The sequence below is a fragment of the Protopterus annectens genome, chromosome 8.part1 (assembly GCF_019279795.1).
Source record: "Protopterus annectens isolate FY-2018-M chromosome 8.part1, PAN1.0, whole genome shotgun sequence".
Lineage (NCBI taxonomy): Eukaryota > Metazoa > Chordata > Ceratodontiformes > Protopteridae > Protopterus > Protopterus annectens.
Window position 1 is genome coordinate 527,095,873 of NC_056742.1, and position 22,500 is coordinate 527,118,372.

Genomic DNA, 22,500 nt, shown 5'->3' on the forward strand with positions numbered 1-22,500 from the left:
GTCACCGTAGTCAGTATCCTAAAGACTGCTGCAAGGGGACCTGTGACCGTCTTGTAAGGCATCATCTGACCCAATACTAATGGACAAACTGCACATCTGCTCATCAAATGTTATAAGAAAGACTAATTTCAGGGACTTAATCCTCTTCTGCAACTTCCACAGAATGGTCTGGAGAAACAGGTAGGTTACCACTACTCTGTAACAGATTCCATCTTCAAGAATAACCTGGATCTATGGATGGGAATGAGGACATTTACTCCAGGACTGCCCCTGTACTACTTATGGAGAGAGGTAGCACCTAAATGCCTTTTCTTAAAATATGACCCCTGTAAAATATTCAATGGTATTACTCTGGAAGTAATCACTATCGCACTCAGAACAAGTCACTATCCAATGGGTACTTTATAAATACAGACCTTGGAACTGGGTAAGGGTAACCTCAACTAATGGGACAGTCAACTAAGCTTAAAATGGCCCGCAAGGGCCATTACCTAGTATTCACCTACAAACAAAAATAAGTTACGTACACAAACAGGCTATAATCTATATGCACTAGATATACTCCTAACACGTGGAATTCTTTGTACATTAAGATTCTACCTACGTTACTACAGCTTCTGAACATTTTCCTAGTTCTTCAACAAAACACTGCTTTCTGTAACAGTCACTAAATATTCTTATGTTGCCCTTCCCTTAAAATGCTTAACACAGTATTTTAACAAACTGTAACATACTTTTTCATTCACAAATACATTTATTAGTACTGTACTTTTTGTATGTATTTGGCCAACATTGCCACTCTGGCCACCAGGTGCTTGCTGAAGCCATAATCTCTATCTGTCTCCGTCCGAAATGCAGGTACAACTTATCCCTGGGATTTAAGTTGCCTCAGGTGGAGGAAATATAACTTGGGAGTGGAACCCTCCAAATTCACCAGGCTACAGAGAGAGAGAGAGAGCAATGACAATGCTCCAAAGATGTCATCCTCAGTGACAGGGATAATGATGGGGTCTACAGCGATGGGGTTTACTTCTCTTTTTTATGTTGTTGTTAATAGTGGCTGTACAATGGAAAGAAAAGTCTTATAACACCAGCAAGATGTAAGCAGTTCCACATGCTGTTCCTGGCTACAGTGGTTATTACTGTTTGTTAAGTCACAGGGCTAGCATTTTGGACTGGTCTACTGTATGAACACTGTTCTTGGGATCCCTTCCAGGGAGGTGTATGTCTCCTACCACACATGACAATTCTTGTCAAGTGACGGAGTGATGGCTGCCTATTGAAATGTTTGCACTCGAAATGCTAAGTGCCAACAAGTCCAAAAAACAAGACTGAAAACCCAGGAAAAGAGTGAATCTCAGGAGTTGCCCTTCTTTAAACTTCTTTTTTTTTGGGCTACCCCCCCCCCCATCCCCCAAGAAACTTACATATACCAAATCTGAGATTGCCATACCTCAGAGAAAAGGGAATACTCTGGGAAATAGCCATCTCAAACTCAGTACATGCAAGTCCATTTTTCAGCCATTCAGTCTGCATGTTTTGGGGCTCACTCTAGTGGGTCCTCAAACTTCAAATGGTTATCTGAATACTGTCCTACTACTTGTGATGGGTGAGCAGGCATCAAATCCTCACTGTCCACCCCACTTCACCTCCCAGAGCACCTGGACCACTAACCAAAGCCAAATCAGTATGGATGCGGTCAGGGCTCCAGTGCTTGTACCATGGAGTCAACACTAATAACTGTACTTAAAACATACTGCCTATGGTCTAAGGCCTAACCAAGAAGGGGTCCGTCTCTCAGACTGCTTGGCCAGTTAATAAATGCTTAAGTAAATCATTTGATACAGTAAGTACAACTCTTAATTCAGGCAGAGTGACTGTACTCATGGGCTGCGGAGAGCCTGGTTGCCAAATGTGGGTACAAAAAATGTAATAACATGTACAGAACAACAAAAGAAAAGCATTCATAAGATCTCTATGCTAATATTTAGCTGCCAAACAAAAAACAAAGATGCTCTGTCAGATAACACAATTATTTCCTGCACACTACATTGTCCATTCACAGCATTCTAGCTGAAGTATTTCAATTTGGAAAACTGAAATAACAGTCTTAGAAAAAAAATCATACACACTGCTCATGTAAGGTTTATAACAGACAGTATAAAAACAGACACAATGAAAGTTTTGTCTTAATATTATCTGTTTCAGTCACACTGCAAGATAGTTAACTAGTTATTGTGTTTTACGAAAAAAAATGCACTAGTAGGAACCCGAGATAACAATAATACGCACGGTTTTACAGTCTGGCTCCTTTTACTATGCATTACTTGCAAATGAAATTAAATATGCTTACTTGACAAATCTAACCGCCATTTTTATAACATCAGTGTCTTCTGCCTGGTCTTCTTCCTGTGTCTGGACCTTCAGTGCTGCTTTCCTGGCCTGTAACATTTCTGCAGTTTCTTTGTAGAAATCTTCCAGTTCGAAGATCTCACTGTTGAAACACAATATACATGTTCTCATTTTCCCATAAGATTTTGACATATTTATATAGTATACCCCTTCAATACACAACAATTTCTATGCCTGCCTCTGTGCAGACAGGGATAAAGCTCTGACTTATCCCCATCTCACCCGTTAAAGGAATGATAAGGCCACTGGTTAAACAAATGGGCCTGGGGACTTTTGCCTGGACTGGTGAACTCTGGCTTTCAGTGCTGTAAAGTACTAAACAGTCCCAATGGCTGCAGGAGGGAGAACCATGGAGTTAATGCTGTGCACCCACCAAAAAAAAAAAGACATTATTTCAAATTTAAATTACAGAATCTCCATGACCCAGAACTTCTGGTGAAGACTATGTTATGGATTATCAGGTCTGACTAGCAGTTTGGGTACTGGAGAAGCATTGTAGGGAGGAATGGGAGTCCAAGGCTGATGTCTCTCTATCCATACAGGCGTGCTGATTATTGTCAGAATCCCACAACAAGAAGTCTACCTGAGAGAAAGATCCAGTAGTTCAAGCCTTGGCAACTGCAACTCAAGGGGTATTAACTTAAAAAAGCAGTGCATAAGCACAGTAGTTCAGAAATGTAGGGGTATGGGCACTGCTTCATGCTTTTGGCCAATGTGGAAGTGTCAGCAGCATACAAAAGCATTTAACTCCTGCATGATGGCAGCGAACTCAGCTTCTCGCCTTCCTGGGGGGTAGAAGTCGGAAGGTTAAAGGGGTAAAACAAGGGCCAAAAAAAGCAATTTACAAGACTTAATCATACAGTACATTAAACAGCTAAATGCTACAACTCACATTCCACATTAACTACACATTAATGTTCAAACTGTTGTGCAAACATAAATGCGTGGGATTCATTCACAACATACTAATTTTCAAACTGTTGTGCAAACATAAGAAATGTGTGGGATTCATTCACAACGTATTAATGTTCAAACTGTTGTACAAACATAAGAAATGTGTGGGATTCATTCACAACGTATTAATGGTCATACTGTTGTGCAAAAGAATGCCTGAGATTTAACATCTTTTGCTAAAAGCCGTTTGCTAATACTAATTACCGATTGAGACTTATTCTTATGCATGACAACAATCCATACCAAAATTACTGGCAGAAAACATTAACAATCCAAAATAAACTTTTTCTGTTCCACTTCAGTCTATCTATTCACCCACCTACAGAATGGAACTTGAGATGAACCTACTTTCATGTCTGGCAACCACAAAGAATGGTGCAAATTAACATCTCTAACAAATGAGAATCCACTAGGAAATGCATGAATTCACTTTTTATTACACAGTTAAAATGTTAGCATCTTTCATATCCTATACATTTGGGATAATAACCAGATAATGGGACTGCACTGGCAACTCGGCACCACAAAAATCTACTGCCAATTACCAGACCGGAGTACCACTGTGGCGACCCCTAACCTGGAAAAGCCGAAAAGACAAACATTCAATGGCTCAAATCAGTGGTTCTGACAACTGATGAGACATACAAATGCTGAAGTTAACTTTTGTACTTTTCAGTTAAGCTATCCCAGTTGCTCATGTCTTTCACATACATGCCAAACATATGTGAGCACTCAACATATGAAAAGATCCTTGTGGGGGTTCTCTGCTGTGAGTCCACACTTAGGTTAGCATCCCATACAAGAAATTAATGCACAACTTGCCAATTGCACAGTGAAAACACATTGAAAACAAATCAGCTGAAACTGAAAATGTTTTGTAGAAGGGCAAGCCCCCTGTACAACAGCCACTTAATGAAATACACTAATTCCATGTCTGCATAACCATAATAGAAAAAAAAATACTGTGCAAGGGAGAAAATAGTTCACACATATAATGAGATCTATCAGGGTTCCCTAGCCCATTGCAGGCACAGGGATGGAAAATGGGCCAAGTATGGAAGGCTATGTCAGATATTAGTTTAGATATGGAATGTTCACATATACAAAAGTTCTGTACTTATCATAATGACAGGTTTGGATAAGGAGATCTATCCACTTCAACAGAAACAACTGAAACTGTAGGCTATCTAAAACTTTCCAACGCTAATGGTCTCTCTCCCTTTTACCCATAAAACTCTGTCAGCTAACTTCTCCAAAGATCTCAGGTGTGCTGCTAAAAAACAGAGCAGACAAAAATCACCCTTGGCATGACAGGCTTGGCCAAAAGTGAGGCAAGGCCTAAGGATGGGTATTGGCATGACAGAAATGGCTTTGTGGCTTGGTTGCCTAATAACTCTTATGAACTTATGAATATACTTTTCAACTGACCAGAGTTCTGCCTCAAATTTTTAGTCTGTTACATGTAAAATGGGGTCTATATTACAATGTCGAAATGTAATACTGAACACCAAATGAGCAACACATATTCATCGAAACGCATTTAAGTGATTTAATGAATACTTTACAGGGCAAAGGTGTAGCTGGCCAAATACACAGTGTTGCCCTTTTCTCCACTGTAGTGCAATCTCGGAGTTGGTATATTTATTTAGGGGATGTGGGGGGCAGAACCCCCCCACATAGTTATGTTTGTAAGTGTATGTAGCAAACAAATTCTTTCCCAGCTGTTTTGACTGCTCGCACTTTAGTGTGATCGGTCTTTACGTGTTGACGAAGAGGGGTTTGCTTAAACACCTCTTCGATGTTATAATATAGACCAGTAAAATGTGATTTTTATGGTAAATTTGAGGACTGAAGGGTACCCAACTGAAAGGATGAGACCAGCTACAAGTCCTGATATGCAGAGAGTGAAAGGCCGAAAAAATGGACTTGTGTATACATAGACCAATACGTCCCTTTCTCGAAATATTCCCTTTTCTCTGAGGTATGGCGAACTCAGAGTTGGTATACATAAGTTTGGGGGGGGTGCAGGTGGGGTTGCCCCCTGCAAAAAAGAAGTTTAACGACGAAAGGTGATGCTTAATATTCTCTCTTCTCCTGGGTTATTCCTTTTTTTGAGGCCTGTTAGTACTCAAGATTTTGAGTGAAAACATTTCAATATAGAGCCAGACTGAATTCACAAAATAATGACAATATCCCAGGATGCCTTCAAACAGCATGAAACATGACAGATCAGGCCAAATGGAACTGCTACTCAACAGTAGCATCAACACAGGCTTCATGCCTCATGAATGGAGAACAACAACAGTCACCATCTGAACAAGGTGGGCCATCTACAGACTGGGCTCTGAACAAGGTGGGCCATCTACAGACTGGGCTCTGAACAAGGTGGGCCATCTACAGACTGGGCTCTGAACAAGGTGGGCCATCTACAGACTGGGCTCTGAACAAGGTGGGCCATCTACAGACTGGGCTCTAAACAAGGTGGGCCATCTACAGACTGGGCTCTGAACAAGGTGGGCCATCTACAGACTGGGCTCTGAACAAGGTGGGCCATCTACAGACTGGGCTCTAAACAAGGTGGGCCATCTACAGACTGGGCTCTGAACAAGGTGGGCCATCTACAGACTGGGCTCTGAACAAGGTGGGCCATCTACAGACAGTGCCGTGAACAAGGTGGGCCATCTACAGACTGGGCTCTGAACAAGGTGGGCCATCTACAGACTGGGCTCTGAACAAGGTGGGTCATCTACAGACTGGGCTCTGAACAAGGTGGGCCATCTACAGACTGGGCTCTGATCAAGGTGGGCCATCTACAGACTGGACTCTGAACAAGGTGGGCCATCTATAGACTGGGCTCTGAACAAGGTGGGCCATCTACAGACTGGGCTCTGACCAAGGTGGGCCATCTACAGACTGGGCTCTGAACAAGGTGGGTTATCTACAGTCTGGGCTCTGAACAAGGTGGGCCATCTACAGACTGGGCTCTGAACAAGGTGGGCCATCTACAGACTGGGCTCTGAACAAGGTGGGTTATCTACAGACTGGGCTCTGACCAAGGTGGGTCATCTACAGACTGGACTCTGAACAAGGTGGGCCATCTACAGACTGGGGAAATTACAGACCCACAAGTCTCACTAATCTTATATGCAAAGCCATTTAAAGAATGATCATGGAAATAATCGATAGAGATATAGTAATCCTCCAGACACTGGACCCAACCCAGTTTGGTTTCATCAAGGGCAGGTCATGCCTACTCAACCCGGTGGACTTTTTTGAGAAGGCAACCAAAGCAATGAATGAGGGAAAAATGGTTCACTCTGCCTACCTTGACCTGGACAAAGTTTTTCACACAATACCCCACTCGGGCATTACTGACAAACTCAAGAGGTTAGGTGCAAATCCTTATGTCAACTGGTGGATAGCCAGCTGGCTCACAGACAAGACCCAGGAAGTTAAAATTGGGAAGCCCACCTTTACTAAGAGGCCAGTCATAAGCAGTCTCCCTCAGGGATTGGTCCTGGGACTGTTCCTTTTTGATATTTACTTCTCTGAAGTCAAGGCCAATGTTAATGGCCTCTGGCAGAATAAATTTGCAGATGATTGCAAATTAGGAGCTGTCACAGAATCCGCTATTGACACAAATGTTCCCCAGGAAGGGCTGACACTGACAAACAACTGTTATAGAGCCATCAACTAAAACTAAATGCCAGGGAATGCATAACAGTATCCTTTGGGAAGTCATCCACCCCTGATAACTATCATATTGGCAACACACCCCTAAGAGCTAACCCAGAAGTCTGGGTCTTGGGGACACATGGTAATCTAACCATTGACCATCACGTGTCTACAGTAAAAAGGATTAATGAGCAACTTATAAACAAAGGTATGGCATCTAAGTCCAAGGAAGTCATTGTTCCACTGTATCCAACATTCATCAGACCTATCATTGAATACAATGCTCCCTTTGGTATGTACCTAACCAGACACATCCAACAGCTGGAATATCCACAGAGGTTCCTCACTAAAAGAATACAGGGCATAAGTACCATGTGCTATGCAGACTGACTCAAGGTCCTATCCCTGTATTCTGTCTACTACAGGCTGTTGAGGGGAGATTTATGTCTGGCATACAAGGCATCATTGGAGCCTACTCTGTTGGCCCTCCTACATGTCTTGACAGTGATATAAATAAGACCTGCTGGACAGACAGGTATGTATCCCAGAGAATATCATTTCTCTAGAACATGTTCCCCATCCATGTTCCTCCCTAATCCAAATTAAGTGCAACCTGGACAACATGATGGGGAACTGGAAATTCATCCCTGGTTTGGCACCTATGTCTCAAATGGACACAGGCAGCCTGTAAGCAGTTAATCTCCTAAGCCCCTGCTTGTAAATGTTTCATCTCCCAAGCCCTGCTTACACTTACCAAGGGTACCAAAACTTGTCTGATATTTGGGATGCATGGCTGGGCTTAAAAAGGCCTGTGTGGTCATTAGTTTAGTAAACACCTATGAACAAACATTCAAGTTTCAGACTTCATACCTCTCAGTAATTGCATTAGAATGCAAATCCTATTATTCTAGCAACTCTCTAAGTTCATAACCGCAATACTTAAAATCTGTTCCTGATTTTGGGCCTTCGTTCCCACATTATTTTTGGCTTTGTCCATATTTCTTGTCCTAAGGAGTTGAGAGGTTTGTCTGTGATGACTACTAAAACCTCAGGCCATATTTAGCATGAAGAGGAGAAGGAGGTGAGTAGGTATGTTGAGACAGGGGAACCTGCTCTCCCAGACTTATCATTCAGTATTGCGTGTATCCGGTATAAAGTGGCCCCATGCATGTATCTGGTATAAATTGGCCCATCCTTGTCAGCTAACGGGGCAGGGTTCTGATATTATCCTACTGGGTGGTGATCAGAATGAGACCATAACACAGATCACCATGCCTCTAAAGGAAGACGTAAATCTGGTGATCACTTTCAGTTTATAGTGTTCTGTGAAAATATTTACTGAATCCTGTGCATCAGCTGCACAAAACTATCACCTGAAGATGCATTCTGAAAAATGATTTTGAGGCAGCCCTTGCTCTAGCTGAGTGTACTACAAGCACAGAGGACAGTGTCTTACAACAGAATGTCATACAGTCCAGTAAATCACTCGACAAAGTAACTCATTTTAACTTGGAATCCATTTTTTTTATTTGAAAATTGGGCAAAGAATTGGGAACCTTGCTTGATGGCTTTGGTTCTGTCCAGTTGAAATTAGAGCTGAGGATATCCATTCAATGAAAAAGATATTAACACCATAGTTAAGCAGTTAGAAAAGAATACAAGCACATGGAAGGACTGAGTAATGTTTGTTTCAGTAACTACCATGTGGTGGGTTCTATTTTGGTAGCGAGGTTACGTGGTAAATCATGATATAGACGGAAGAATGAGACAAAACACTAAGCTGCATTTTAAAGCAGTTTAATCAAAAATTAGTTAAGTGCAAAATTATCAGCTTAATTATTTTGCACACAACAACAATGGACTTTTTGGGGGGGTGGGGGATAGCTGCAGTTCTGCTTGACCAAGGCAGTTTCTGAAAACAATAATCAAATTAAATCAAGTTCAAGCTGTCAACTTGAATCCTGATGCAACAGTCGATTAATCAAATAAGACTAAAGTAAGCAACTTAAATGCTGATGCATGAAAAACGTAGGAAAGGGAGGAAGGTCAGCAAACTAGCAACTTCCGTGGCTTATATACACAGAAGTGAACTTGCAATTTTCTGGAAACTTACAGCTGTCAAACTGATACCTTTTGAAAATCTTATAATATTGATCTGAAATAGCATTTAGTTTTCTGAGCTGTCTGAAATATTTACAAAGAGCATTATGTTATTTTGTAGTTCATTTTTATACACTAACTTCACCAATCAGACATTGCTTAAAACACATCTCTGAGAAGCACAGCTATTTCCCCTTTTCATACAACCATTGGGCTAAAACGATCACAAGCTGCAGCTTTGTAAGAATTATGTTTGTCTCATATAGTCTATAACTTAATAAAATGTAAAACTCTGATTAATAAATACAGGATTACTAAAATATGCTCACTAATAATCATATCATAATAGGCTAACAAGCATAATATTTATCTAATTAATGCAGATTTTTGCTACCCACTTCGCTGTTTTGTGACCCACCATCAGGAAACCAAACCAATAAAATGGGACACATAAAAGAAAAACAGGATTAGCCTGGAAGCACTCATTACCCTTATTGCAAATCATGTAAGGAGGCTTTACATTTAAGACTTGTATTTCATAAAGCTTTCTAAGTAATGGGTAGTACTAGAAAGAAAGTCACCAAAGACACGACACTTGAAATCTAAGTAGCAGGCTGAAAAGGAGGAAGGGTTAAATCCCATGGCCAAAAGGGTTCCTTTACAGGAGGATGGCTGTGGAAAGTACTTTTCAAGAAATCCCTGAACACTTTTAAAGAAGCCAAAGAAAGTGTATATAAGCATTGAGGATAGCTGGATGTGGTAGTGAGGTAGACCTTTACAGAACAGTAAAGTAGGCCTCTACCAAAAATATGGGAGAGGTAATCTAAAACTGCACGCACAGGAGCAGAAAAGGGCTGTAACCCACTGGGGGTAGCCCAAATAACAAACATGTTCAGTTAACTCTTGTAAGTTTTTCAAGTATTGGATCATCCTTGGTGGATATGAAAAGTCTCTGGCCATTACTGGAAATGGATAACCAGGAAGTTAGATGAAAATAGTGAAGGCCTGGGAGAGACCCACTGGACAGATGAGTCAGTACAGCCCTGGGATGGCTTCAAGCATAGGCGTTGTTCCAGAACATGAAGCCAGAGGAGGGGAAACTACACTTGCCAAGATTAGAATGGGGCCATGAGAATACACTTTATAATAGAGGGAATATGGGAGGAAAGCATAAAGGAGCCCTACAGGCCATTTTTAGATGACAGCATCCTTGGGACATTCCCATTGAAGGGGAATTAGGAACTAGATGCTGCTGTATGACAGTAACCTGAGGGACTCGGTTCTGATGCTTGGAACTGACCAGCCACCTTCTCACGGCTCGAGATTCCAAACTTGAGCTCCTCCTACCTACCCATAATGCCCCGCTCCCCACGTATTACCTCAGATCGAGTTTGTGCACCAACAACTGAACATCAGGAACTCAACCAAGGAATAGAATTCCTAGAAACTTCTACTAGGCTTCCCGAACAAACTTTGGATACGGGGAAGGGGTGGGTGGGAAGGTTAATGGAATGAAGTTGGACAACACAGATGGAACGTTATGGTAAGAACATAACTTCTTTATATAATGTTGTCCAATTCATTCCATTAACTCGGGGAACAGAGTCCCCAGCTACCATAATCCAGGGTGGCCATTAAGAAAGGATATTCCAGAGTACAGCAGAACTAAAAGCACTTCTGCTCCTGGATACAAAGTCCAATTTACAATGATTGACAAAAGTATGGGGGTTTCACCAAGTAGCAGCAGCACAAATGTCCTCAATAGAAACTCTGGACCAAAAAGCTTGAGACGTGGCCATGGACCTTGTAGAATGCACCCTTACTGGACCTGGTAAAGGAATGCCTTTAGAAGAATAGATAAATGTAATACAATCTTTCAACCATCTGGCTAAAGAAACTTTGGTCACTGCCTTACCTTTTTTTTTGGTATTTGAAAAGGAAACCAATTACTGCTCACACTTCCTGACGGGTTTAGTTGTATGGATGGAAAATCAAAGTTGTTTATGTAAATCAAGCGTGTGTAAGGTGTGCTCTCCTTACTTCTCATACTGATGAAAGAAAACTGGAACATCAACTGAATGGTTAAATGTCTGTCTCTTTAGCCACCTTGGGTAGAAAAAGGAAGGATTTGTATGTAGGGTAACTCTGTCTTTATGAAAAACCAAGTATGGAAACATAGCGGAGAGGGTCTGCAGCTCAGACACTCTCCTGGCTGAGGTAATAGTTACCAGAAAAAGAGTTTTCCAGGAGACGAATTTGAGATCTACAGTAGCCGAAGGTTCAAAGAGAGGATGGACCAAAGCTTGTAAAATCACAGTAAGATCCCAAGGGGGGAGTAGCGTCTTTGACTGGAGGTTGTAGCAAAAAGGTGCCCCTAAGAAAAACCTTACATAACTTAGAAGAGGCCAAAGAAGCTGAATCAAAACCAAAATGGAAGCTAGAAAAGGCAGCAAAAGCCGTACTTTGACTGTAAAGTGACTAGCATCTTCCTTGAAAAGAAAAGCTAGAAAGTCTAGGACCACGGAAACTGGTGTGTAAAAGGATCTTTCTGATTCTGCTCCACCCAAAGGGAAAATCTTTTCCACTTACTTTTGTAAATCTTGCGAACGGAAGCTCTATGTGATGAAATCAAAATACCTTGGACTGGAGAAGACAGCCTAGAAGATCTAGCCATCATTGGAAGTGGAGAAACCATGCGGTTAATTTCAGGGTCTGAATGCTGAGATGTGGATGTCCCGACAAATGAGACAATAGATCTGGGCTCAGATCTAACCTCATCAGGGGACAAACCAGACAAGACCAAAGGTATATGAACCAGGTTTGTCAAGGCCAAAAGGGAGGGATGAGGATCACTTTGCTTAGCTACTTGAAAGCTTTCTGTAGGAACTTGGGAATCAAGGGAAGAGGAGGAAAAGGCGTATAGGAAACTGGCGGGCCAAGCATCAACCAGAGCATCCCTGAGGAGGGATCAAGGCAAAATACTTGCTGCATTTGTTGTTGAGGGGGGAATAAAAAGAGGTTACAGCAAGGATAACTCCATTTCTGGAACACTACATCTGCCATGGACTGGCTCAGGGACCACTCATGAGGCAGCAGCAGCACTCTGCTGAGTCTGCAGCTAAGATGTTGGATTCCCCCAGAATGTGCATTGCCACTAGAAAATGGTTGGAAGAAATCACCTACTGCCAAACCCTCACTGCTTCTCAACAAAGGGGGTAGGATTTGGTCTTTCCCTGTTTGCTGTGGTACCATACCACTGACATGTTGTCTGGAGCACAATAATCCCCTGAAGAAGAAAACTGTCGAGTTCTTACAATGCTAGAAGAACCACTCTCATCTTAAGAACACTGATATGCAGCTCCGTCTCTAGGGGCATCCACGTGCCTTGGACCATCTGGCCTAAATATTGCCCCCCAAACCGGGAGGAGTCGGTGATCAAAGTGGAGGCTGGGTAGGGGAGAACAAACTATCATCCTTGAGTCACCTCTGGGAACTGGATCCACCAAAGGAGAGAATCCATGCACACACAAGATAGTTTTATGAGAAGATTCAAGGGATTTCTGAGAAGAGACCACTGTACTGCTATGGTCCACTGCAGAAAGCGCATATAAAAATATTGGGAGAAGGGTTATAGTTGCTGCCATTTGGTCCAAAACTATTTGTCGGCTGGGGCACTTAAAATTTTATCAGCACGCTTGGGTATCGGTTCTACTGTATCTGGGTCCTTTCAAGTTCTCGACGACACCAGATGGATCAGTGGGTCGGCAGGAGGGGGACACCCAGGTGGTAGATGGGCCAGGCCCGAAAGCCTCCCACAACACCACTCCACAGGGAAGGGGTTTGGGAGGACCACCCACCCTTCTGGCAAAGGATTTCAAGGATGTCTTGAAAGGAGACCTTGTTGGGTGGAGATTTGGGAAACCCTTCACCTTCCTCAAAATCAGTATCTGTGGTGTGGTATTCTGACCTTAACACTACGGCTCCAAGACACTATCTGAACCTAAGCAGCTGGAGCCGAGCAAGTCATGGAGAATGTCAGAGGTGAAGAAAAAAATCTCTATTGGCTCCGACACCCAGCGGCCGAGGCAGTCTGCAAAATCAAGGGTCATGGGAACCTGCACCAGGACCCAATGGAATCAAAAACTCCGAAACTGAGGGGCAAATCAGAGAAGAAGCTACAGGCTGGAATGGGGAAGGGGCAGACACAATCCCCATCTGGCTCTGTGTCTCAAGGAACTGCCTCATGAGCTTAGCCATATCCCTACAGGACAGGCTTCGGGAAGACCTAGAGGAAGCTGGGGACAGAGGTTGGGGAGATCTCCATGGGGAACAGGTCTGAGATCTTCTAGAAGGCACCGGGGACACCACTCAGCCTCGTAACCACTGAGGAAGGAGGAACGGGGCAGAGGGAAGGTGGAGGTAAGAGAGCTCGGAGCTGAACAAGTCAGTTATGAAGACTTTAATTTCTTCCACGGAGGAAGTGCACTTTTTGAAACCCAAAGTCTTCTGATCGGCCATAAAGAGAAAAGAAAAAAAGGGCACCAAAGAAGAAAAGAAAAGAAAAGAGAAGAAAAGAAGGTTTTTTTTGTTTGTTTTTTTATCAACTCCTAATGCATAAAATCCTGTCAAGTAGAAAGGCAAAGAAGAAGATAAAAAAGGGTAGGAAGATTCAAAAATTAGAAACACTCACACAAAAAACTCTCTATGGAGAAGCTCAAATGGAACTAGCTGCTAACACCAAGTGTGGCAAATGAGATCTGAGGTAATGTGGTGGGGGGGGGGCATTATGGGTAGGTGTAGGAAGAGCTCAAGTTTGGAATCACGAGCTGTGAGAAGGCAGCCGGCTGGTTCCAAGTGTCAGAACCGAGTCCCTCATGTTGTCAGAAAGAGGGCCAAGTGAGAAGGCAGGGAAGCCATTATTGGAATGGTTTGGATTCTGTACCCCCAGAAAATGTGCTCTTGTGGAGGACTCAGAACTGACTTCTTGAGACTGATGGTGAATCCCAGGCTGCACAGAAGGAGCAAAGTGAAGTGTAGCCTGAAGAAGCAGGTTGTCCAGATAGGAGAATACCTGGATTCCTGAAGCATGCAGAATTCTCTGACAGAAGCCAGAAATTTGGTGAACACCCCCGGACCCATAGACAGACCAAAGGGCAAATTAGAGAACTGAACATGAGAAGAAGAAATGGAGAAACACAAAAAACAGGGTGACTGGAAATATGAAGATATGCGTCCTTTAGTTCCAATGCGACCAGAATGGCTTGTTGAAGTAATACAGGAAACAAAGTCTGAAAGGAAAGCATCCTGAAGGAAGGCATTTTTAGAAAAGTATTTAGAAAGGAAAATTACAGGACTGGTCTCCAAGAGCCTTCATTTCTGGGAACTACAAACATTCTGAAATAAAACCCTGTTCCTCTCTGGCAGTCTGCAAAAGGTTGAATGGTGCCTCTCTACTCGTCACTCATCAGACCCATCATAGAGTACAATGCCCCATTTGGGATGTACCTCACAAGACACTTCCAACAGCTGGAGAGACCACAAAAGTACCTCACCAAGATGATTACTGGCCTCAAAAATATGTCCTATGCAGCCCGACTAAAAAAACTCTGGCTGTACTCAAGTGGCATATTGCTTACTCAGAGGTGATCTCTGCCTGACTTAAAGCCATGTCCAACTCAGACTTGATGGACATGCTCCACCTAATGAAATCCAAGTCACTGTGAGCCACGCGCTCTAGTGAGCTAAACCTTGCCACATCAATAAATAGAACATGCTGGAGGAACAGATTCCTGTCACAGAGTCTCTCCATGATTTGGAACAAAATTTCAAACTACATTAGGCAGAGCCCCTCACTAACACTCTTCAAGAAAAAACTTGACGAGTGGATGGGTAACAGAAAATACACCCCAGGGATCACTTCATTGGCTCTGCTTGACAGAGGAACAGTTAATTAATCAATGGGGCGGCAAATGCCGACACACACTGGCTAGGCTTATAAATGCCCTCGGGCAGATAGCCTAGTACCTACCTATGAACCTATGGTGCCCTGGTCCAGTAAATCCTGCAGAATCTTAAAAAAAGAGGAAGTTGGTAGGGGGGGGGGGATTCCATACCACAAAATAACAGTGGCAGATAATGGAGAGAACCAATGAGTCTGAAGTTATCTGGCTTCACACAGAGAGGGGCAGGGAAAGCCTGAGAAACACAGGAACCTGGCCAAGGGGGAGGAGAAAAAATATGTGAGATAGAGGCGGGTTTGTCCTGGGAAGGGGGACTTCTGAGTTTTGGAGTCTGAATCAGCTTATCAAAAAATATATGCTTAGGAACTCTCTTCCCCTCAGAAGGGGTATGAAGCTGCCTACAAACAAAAGCATACTTAGGAAAGTTTCTCTGAAATATGGGAATGGGAGAGGCAAATGTTTTTTTAAGATCCTGTATCACCTTATCTTGTAGAGTCTTACACAATTCAGCAGCAGTCATAAGAAAGAAATGTTGATTGTCCAAAGGATCATCCAACAGTTTGTCTTTCATGTCATCATCAGGTATAAGCTGGAGGTGACGCCAAGAGCACCTCCTCATAATGGAACCTGAAGCAGCAGCTCTAGATGATGCATCAGTTGCATCATAACTACATTTGATAGAGTCATTGGAAACCTGAGAAGTGGAGCTCAACAAAGATAGGCAGCAGTCTTATCTTCAAAATCAGGAAGGTCAGACCCTCAGACCCCCACATCCCCCAAGTTGAGACAAAAGGGCCAAAACATACCTGGTCATACGAGTCTGATAATTAATGGTCCAAAATACCAAAGTGGTAAAAATATACACTTTTTTCCCAAGCCTCTCCATAGACCAAACATCTTTATCAGGGGGGAGAAGCTTGGAACAAGGGCAAAAACTTGGATGGCTTATCAGCAGAGAGAGCGAGACCACAGTAGGGTGTGACAAAGGAATCAGGCTTTTTAGGGGCCGGAGGTTGGGAATCAGAGTTTCCCATTCCTGATTTCCTCCCCAGTAGTGGCCAACACTATAAACACATTTGTCCTATGTTAGGGGTCATTATCAGTGGTAGGCAGCCCAAGGTATTCATAGGTTCTTACTAAGCCAAAGATGCAGCTGCAAATGTGTCCAACCAGGCATCCAACACAAGGAGAATGGCAGAAGTTTTAGGAGATTCCATATGCAAAAGCTCATACTACCTCTTCTGAATATTGGAGACTTGACAGCAACCCCACTTAAAATGTTCCATACAGTATTTTAGGTTCATAGACGTTTACTAGGCTAAGGATCACAAGGGCCTTTTAAGCCTAGCCATGCATCCCAAATCTCTGACCAAGCAAGGGCTTAGGAGATTTGAAACATTTACAAGCAGGGGCCTGGGAGACGAACCATTTACATGTTGCCTGTGTCCATTAAAGACACATTTGCCAAGCCAGGGATGAATTTCCTGTCCCCCATCTATTTGTCCAAGTTACACTTGAATTGGTTAGGAAAGAACTCTGCTTCAAATGGATGGGGAGCCTGTCTCAGAGATGGGATAGTCAATGGGGCACATACCTGTCTCTCCAGCAGGTCCTATTTGCATCACTGGCAAGGTTTAACTCTTTAGAATGGGATATTCTAGTGTTGTTTGTTTTGTGGATATGCAGGAGTTCCATCAGAGTGGGGTCTGACAATGCCCTGTATGCCATGCATAGATTTCCCCTCAACAGCCTGTAGGAGATAGAATACAGGGATACACCCTTGCGGTTGTATGTATAGGACATTTTACTTATGCCCTGTATTCTTTTAGTGAGGAACCTCTGTGAATGTTCTGATTGTTGGATATGCCTGGTTAGGTACAGATCAAAGGTGGCACTGTACTCAATGATAGGTCTGATGAATGCTGAATACAGTGGAACAATGACTTCCTTGGACTTAGATGCCATATCTTTGCTTATAAGTTGCGCAACACAGAATGATTTCCTCACTAATGTAGACATATGACGGTTAAAGGCTAAATTACTGTTTATGTGCCTTCCTAAGTCCTGGAGAACTGGGTGAACTCTAATGGGTGTGTTGTCAATATGATAACTACCAAACGTGGATGACTTTCTGAAGAATACTATTACACATTTCTTGGCATTTAGTTGCATTCCATGGCTGACACCAGTTGTTTGTCTGTATTAGCCCTTCCTGGAGAACATTTGTGTCGGTCTGGGATTAAATGAAAGCTCATAGTTTGCAGTCATCTGCAAATTTAGTCAGCCAGAGCACTGGCATTAGCCTTGACTTCAGAGAAGTAAATGCCAAAAAGGAGTGGTCCCAGGACCGATCCCTGACGGACTCCACTTGTGATTGGCCTCTTTGTAGAGGTGGATTCCCCAAGTCTAACTTCCTGGGTCCTTTCTGTGAACAAGTTGGCTATCTTTCAGGTGAAATACAGGTTTATACTTAACCTTTTGAGTTTGTCAACAATGGCCAAGTGGGGTATTGTGTCAAATGTCTTGGCCAGGTCAAGGTGGACATTGTAAACCCTTTCACTCTCATCCAGTGCTTTGGTGACCTTCTCAGAGAAGTCCACCAGGTTGAATCGGCATGACCTGCCCTTGATGAAACCAAACTGAGTTGTGTGCAGTGTTTGGAGGTTTACTATATCAGTATCGATCATTTCCATGATAATTATTTTCATGGATTTGCATATAAGACTAGTGAGACTTTTGGGTCTGTAGTTTCCATAATCTGTAGATGGCCCACCTTTGTCCAAAAGACAATTCCTCAAAAGGGGAATCAGAACTCAAGGAATCCTCTTCCACAGACTCATACTCTAAAGGAGAGGCAATCTGTGAGGAGTAGGCCAATTACTCGTCCCGCTCATCTGAAGAATCACACTCCATAGTCCTCTTAGCAAGGAGGTTCATCCCTGGTTTGGCACCTATGTCTCTAATGCAAACAGGTAACCTGTAAATGGTTCATCTTCCAGGCCCATGCTTACACTTATCAAGGGTGTCATAACTTGTCAGAGATTCGGGATGCAAGGCTAGGATTAAAAAGGCCCTTGTGGTCGTTAGCCTATCAAACACCTACAAACCTATGAACCTATGAGGACCAAAGGGAAGCAGGAACACAAACTCCCTGAGGAGGTTTTAAAGCCATTAGGGCAATGAACAAGCCCTGGGTAAAATTCTGCTATTCTTTCTGAGGTCCATTAGCAATGGAAGGAATCTGCTTGGTTTTCTGCTGCTTCTTCAAAGGAGCATTGGCTTCAAGTAGCCTAGGAGGCTCTGAGCCATGCCTAGTCTGGATAAGGGTAACGGGCACTTCTTCCCTAATCATAAGGCCTTCACAAATAATCAGCCATAGTTCCCTTTCAACATCTGTGGCTGATGTTTGAATAATCTTAGAGGACATGTGAGAAGTCAGTTTTGTACTGGCCTCCCACATGGTCGTGGCACATAAAACAAGTGTTGGCACTGGATGGTCTTCCACTTACCTTGACAGAGACATCTGGCGAAGACTGCAGAGCATCAGATTCAGACTGAAACTTCTTGGTCTTCTTTTTACGAAATGGCTGTGCATCGGGGCGGATGGATTCATCCACAGTACCCTGGGCCAAATGTTTGAGACACAGGTTCTAATGGTAAATGGAAAGAAAGGATAGATGGCTGCAAAGTATTTTAGGAACAAAAGCCATACAAATGATGCACTGAGTATGATCATGCAAAGCTCCTAAAGAGAAGAAACGGTGATATTAATGGGAAATCTGCCCCCCACACTGACATTTTCCTTTCCTTGATGACATGAACCCTACGTAGACAAGCAAAGGAAAAATAGAAAGAAAACACTTATCTGTAAATGGCTCAGTAGAAACAAGCTCAGAGAATGGCGTTCAGAGAGACATTCAACCTGCAGCAATTGGACTGGTGGGAAAGTAGTTCTGAATATTCAGCATGCGTACATCGCCTTTATGCCTAAGCCTGGGTGTGGAGCATATGGCTGATGTACGATGCTGGGAGGATGTAAAGGATTTGGTACACTGGCCGGATGTTGGGCTATCTTTGGCAGGAGATCCCTTAGCTAATGAACAGTGCAACAATGACATGAAAGGACATTCAGTGATAAAGCAAACACCTCTTCTAGAGAATTAAACCCACACTATCATGTCAACAAGACCTGACAGCGTCACAGATACCAAACCCAACAAACACCTGTTCTAGAGACTTAAACCCGCACTATCATGTCAACAACATCTGACAGTGTGACAGATACCAAACCCAACAAACACCTGTTCTAGAGACTTAAACCCACACTATCATGTCAACAAGACCTGACAGCATGACAGATACTGAACCCAACAAAGACCTGTTTGTGGAATAGGATGCCCTTACCTGTTATGCAGAGCACTTCCCTAGGAACATTTAAAACCAGTCTGGATGACTGAATGGGTGATTGCAAACTTTCACCAGGAATATGTGCAGAAAGCTTGTTTAATGGGTGGCACTTCTAGTATCCCCACCTGTACCTGGTGTGATGTGGCCGAGCTTCCTAATGGTCTCTTTCGACTATTAGCTCAGTAAGAGCCAATGAATCTATGAATACCATGGGCTGCCTACCACTGATAATGACCCCTAACATAGGACAAATGTGTTTATAGTGCTGGCCACTACTGGGGATGAAATCAGGAATGGGAAACCCTGAGAAAGGTTTAGAGTAGAATATGAAGCCATCATAGCACAACAATCTTGTCTGCTTTAGAAATCATTATCTGATGAGTCAAAGGATCTGTAAACATTCTGTCTTTTGTAACAACATAAAACTTAAACTGATCAAAAAAGAAAAACAAATGCTTTCCTAATACGTAAACAAAAATTAATTAATTAATTAATAAACCTTAAAAGAACCTTCAGACATTATCTAACTGACAAGTGATGCTGTTAGAGGAAAGGGCTTTTTGTAAGGAAATGTGTAGGGTTGGGGGGTACAGGCAACAGCAGGTTTAGAGTAGCACACATGAATAAGGATGTCTGGGGCGCATCATCACCCTGTACCACCATACTAATGTGCTACTAACCATAATCCTACTGTCTATAACCCTACATATTACCTTACAAAAACTACCTTCATTAAAAGTACCAATACACAAGATACTCACAGACACACCCACATACACAACAACATGCGACCAGCACTACATCTATCACTTTACCTAGCCCTTACTCTAGGCTTAACCTTCAAACACACACACATGCACTACCATCCCTAAAATTAAAAATTCCATATAACCAAACATTTTGCCATTAATTCACAAACTCAATTTATCTGCAAGTAAACAAACCTCATGCAACACACAAAATGCCAATGTTCCAAGCACTGACATTAATGACATTAATTGTTCGATAAAACATGCAGACCAATTCAATAACTCAATAAAAGCACTTTCAACAAACTGACTTGTTTCTGTGTATACAAGTGTGCTTGTGTGTCTTTATATCTGTATCTATCTATCTACAGGGTCTATATCACATTATCGAAACCACAAAAGGTCGAACACCTCTTCATTAACCATTATTTGTCGAACATGAATCCGTCGAATGATCGCTACTGCAAAAATCCTTCCTGTGGGAAGTAATACACTGGCTAACCTACCGACTGCAATAAAAATGGCAAAATGTAAAACCCACCTTGGTGGGGGATGCACCCCCCCAACTAAATATAACAACTACAGAGATCGCACTACAGTGGGGAAAAGGGCAAATTCCCAGTGATGGCCCACTAGTTACTTACAGGGGGAAACAGTTTGTGGAAACAATCACTCGACGGATTCAGAGTTTGACAAACAGTAGTTGATGAAGAGGTATTCGACCTTTTGTCGTTTCGGCAATATGATATAGACCTCTCTCTGTGTGTGTATATATATATATATATATATATATATATATATATATATATATATATAGATATATATTTAAATAAACACATATGTATATATGATACTGTCATGAAAGAGTGATCACTTTACAGTGAATCTAAAATGATTGAAAATAAGAAAAAAACTAAAATTGATTTTGTTTGTAGGGGGGCAAGCCTAGCTGCACTCCCTGGTGTGTGTGTGTGTGTGTGTGTGTGTGTGTGTGTGTGTGTGTGTGTGTGTGTGTCATATATATATATATATATATATATATATATATATATGGGTCCCCTTCAGAATGTCGAAATTCAAAACTTTGAAATCCATATGATCGCAGAACATATGTTCAAAGTTTTGAAATACTGACATTCTGAATGGGAAATCGCATACAGCGCGGATGAGGAGATTTCCCTTGTTCTCTCTGTAGTGCGATCTTGGAGTTGGTATATTTAAGTAAGGGGGGTGGCGGGTGCAGGGGGGGGGCGAAGCTCCCCTGCTATATACAGCCTAATGTGTGTTTTTTTTATTTTTCCGGGCCTAGTTCACATATTCGAACATTAAAGTGTTCGATCATATGGTCTCGGCCATATGAATTTCAAACATCTGAGCATTTGGTTATGTGAAGTAGACCTATATATATATATATATATGTGTGTGTGTGTGTGTGTGTGTGTGTGTGTGTGTATATATATATATATATATATATATATATATATATATATATATATATATACACATACATATGGTTCCCCTTTAGAATCTCGAATTGCTGAAAGCTCAAAATTTGTAAGCTCGAGACCAGAATCTCAAGTTTTCAGCAACTCAAAATTCTAAAGCGGACATAAAAGACATTAAAAAATGTCTTTACAATGTTTTTGCAGGGGGGCAAGCCCCCCTGCACCCCCCCCACACCTCCCCTACTTAAATATACCAACTTCGAGATCGCACTACAACGGGGATGAGGGAAATCTGCCATTCCGTGCTGTACACAGAAGAGCACAATGGGAGAATTTCCATTCGTCCGCTAAAGTGCGGTCATGGAGCTGTTATATTTAAGCAGGGAAAGTACAGGGGGACTCGGCCCCCTGCATACATGTAAGTAAACTTCCTTTTTCTTTTCGTTGTCTCCCCATCACAATTTCAAGCTGCTGAAACTCGAGATTCTGGGCTCGAGCTTCTGAATTTAGAGCTTTCAGTAACTCGAGCTTGTGAAGGGGAACCATATATATATATATATATATATATATATATATATATACACACACACATATATATATATATATATATATATATATATATATATATATGGGTCCACTTCCGAATCTCAAAATACTGAAATATCAAATTTCAGTATTTTGAGACCAGAATGTAGAAAGTGAACAGACACGAAAATACATAATACTGTTAAATACAAAACACTAATAAAACCCACAAACAAGCTTGTCTTGCTGCAGGTAAACGCTGGGGTTCTCAAA

At 42.2% G+C, this 22,500-nt stretch overlaps 1 protein-coding gene across 3 annotated transcripts in view; it reads right to left on the bottom strand.

Annotated features, from left to right (window-relative positions):
- The window catches only part of DUS2 (dihydrouridine synthase 2), a 1,571,638-nt gene that overhangs the window by 142,836 nt on the left and 1,406,302 nt on the right, over positions 1-22,500 (bottom strand). For all 3 annotated transcript variants that reach the window (XM_044082049.1, XM_044082046.1, XM_044082048.1), the window contains one exon: positions 2,354-2,494. In XM_044082049.1, coding sequence (XP_043937984.1) covers positions 2,354-2,494 — 141 coding nt within the window. The remainder of the gene's footprint in view (positions 1-2,353; positions 2,495-22,500) is intronic.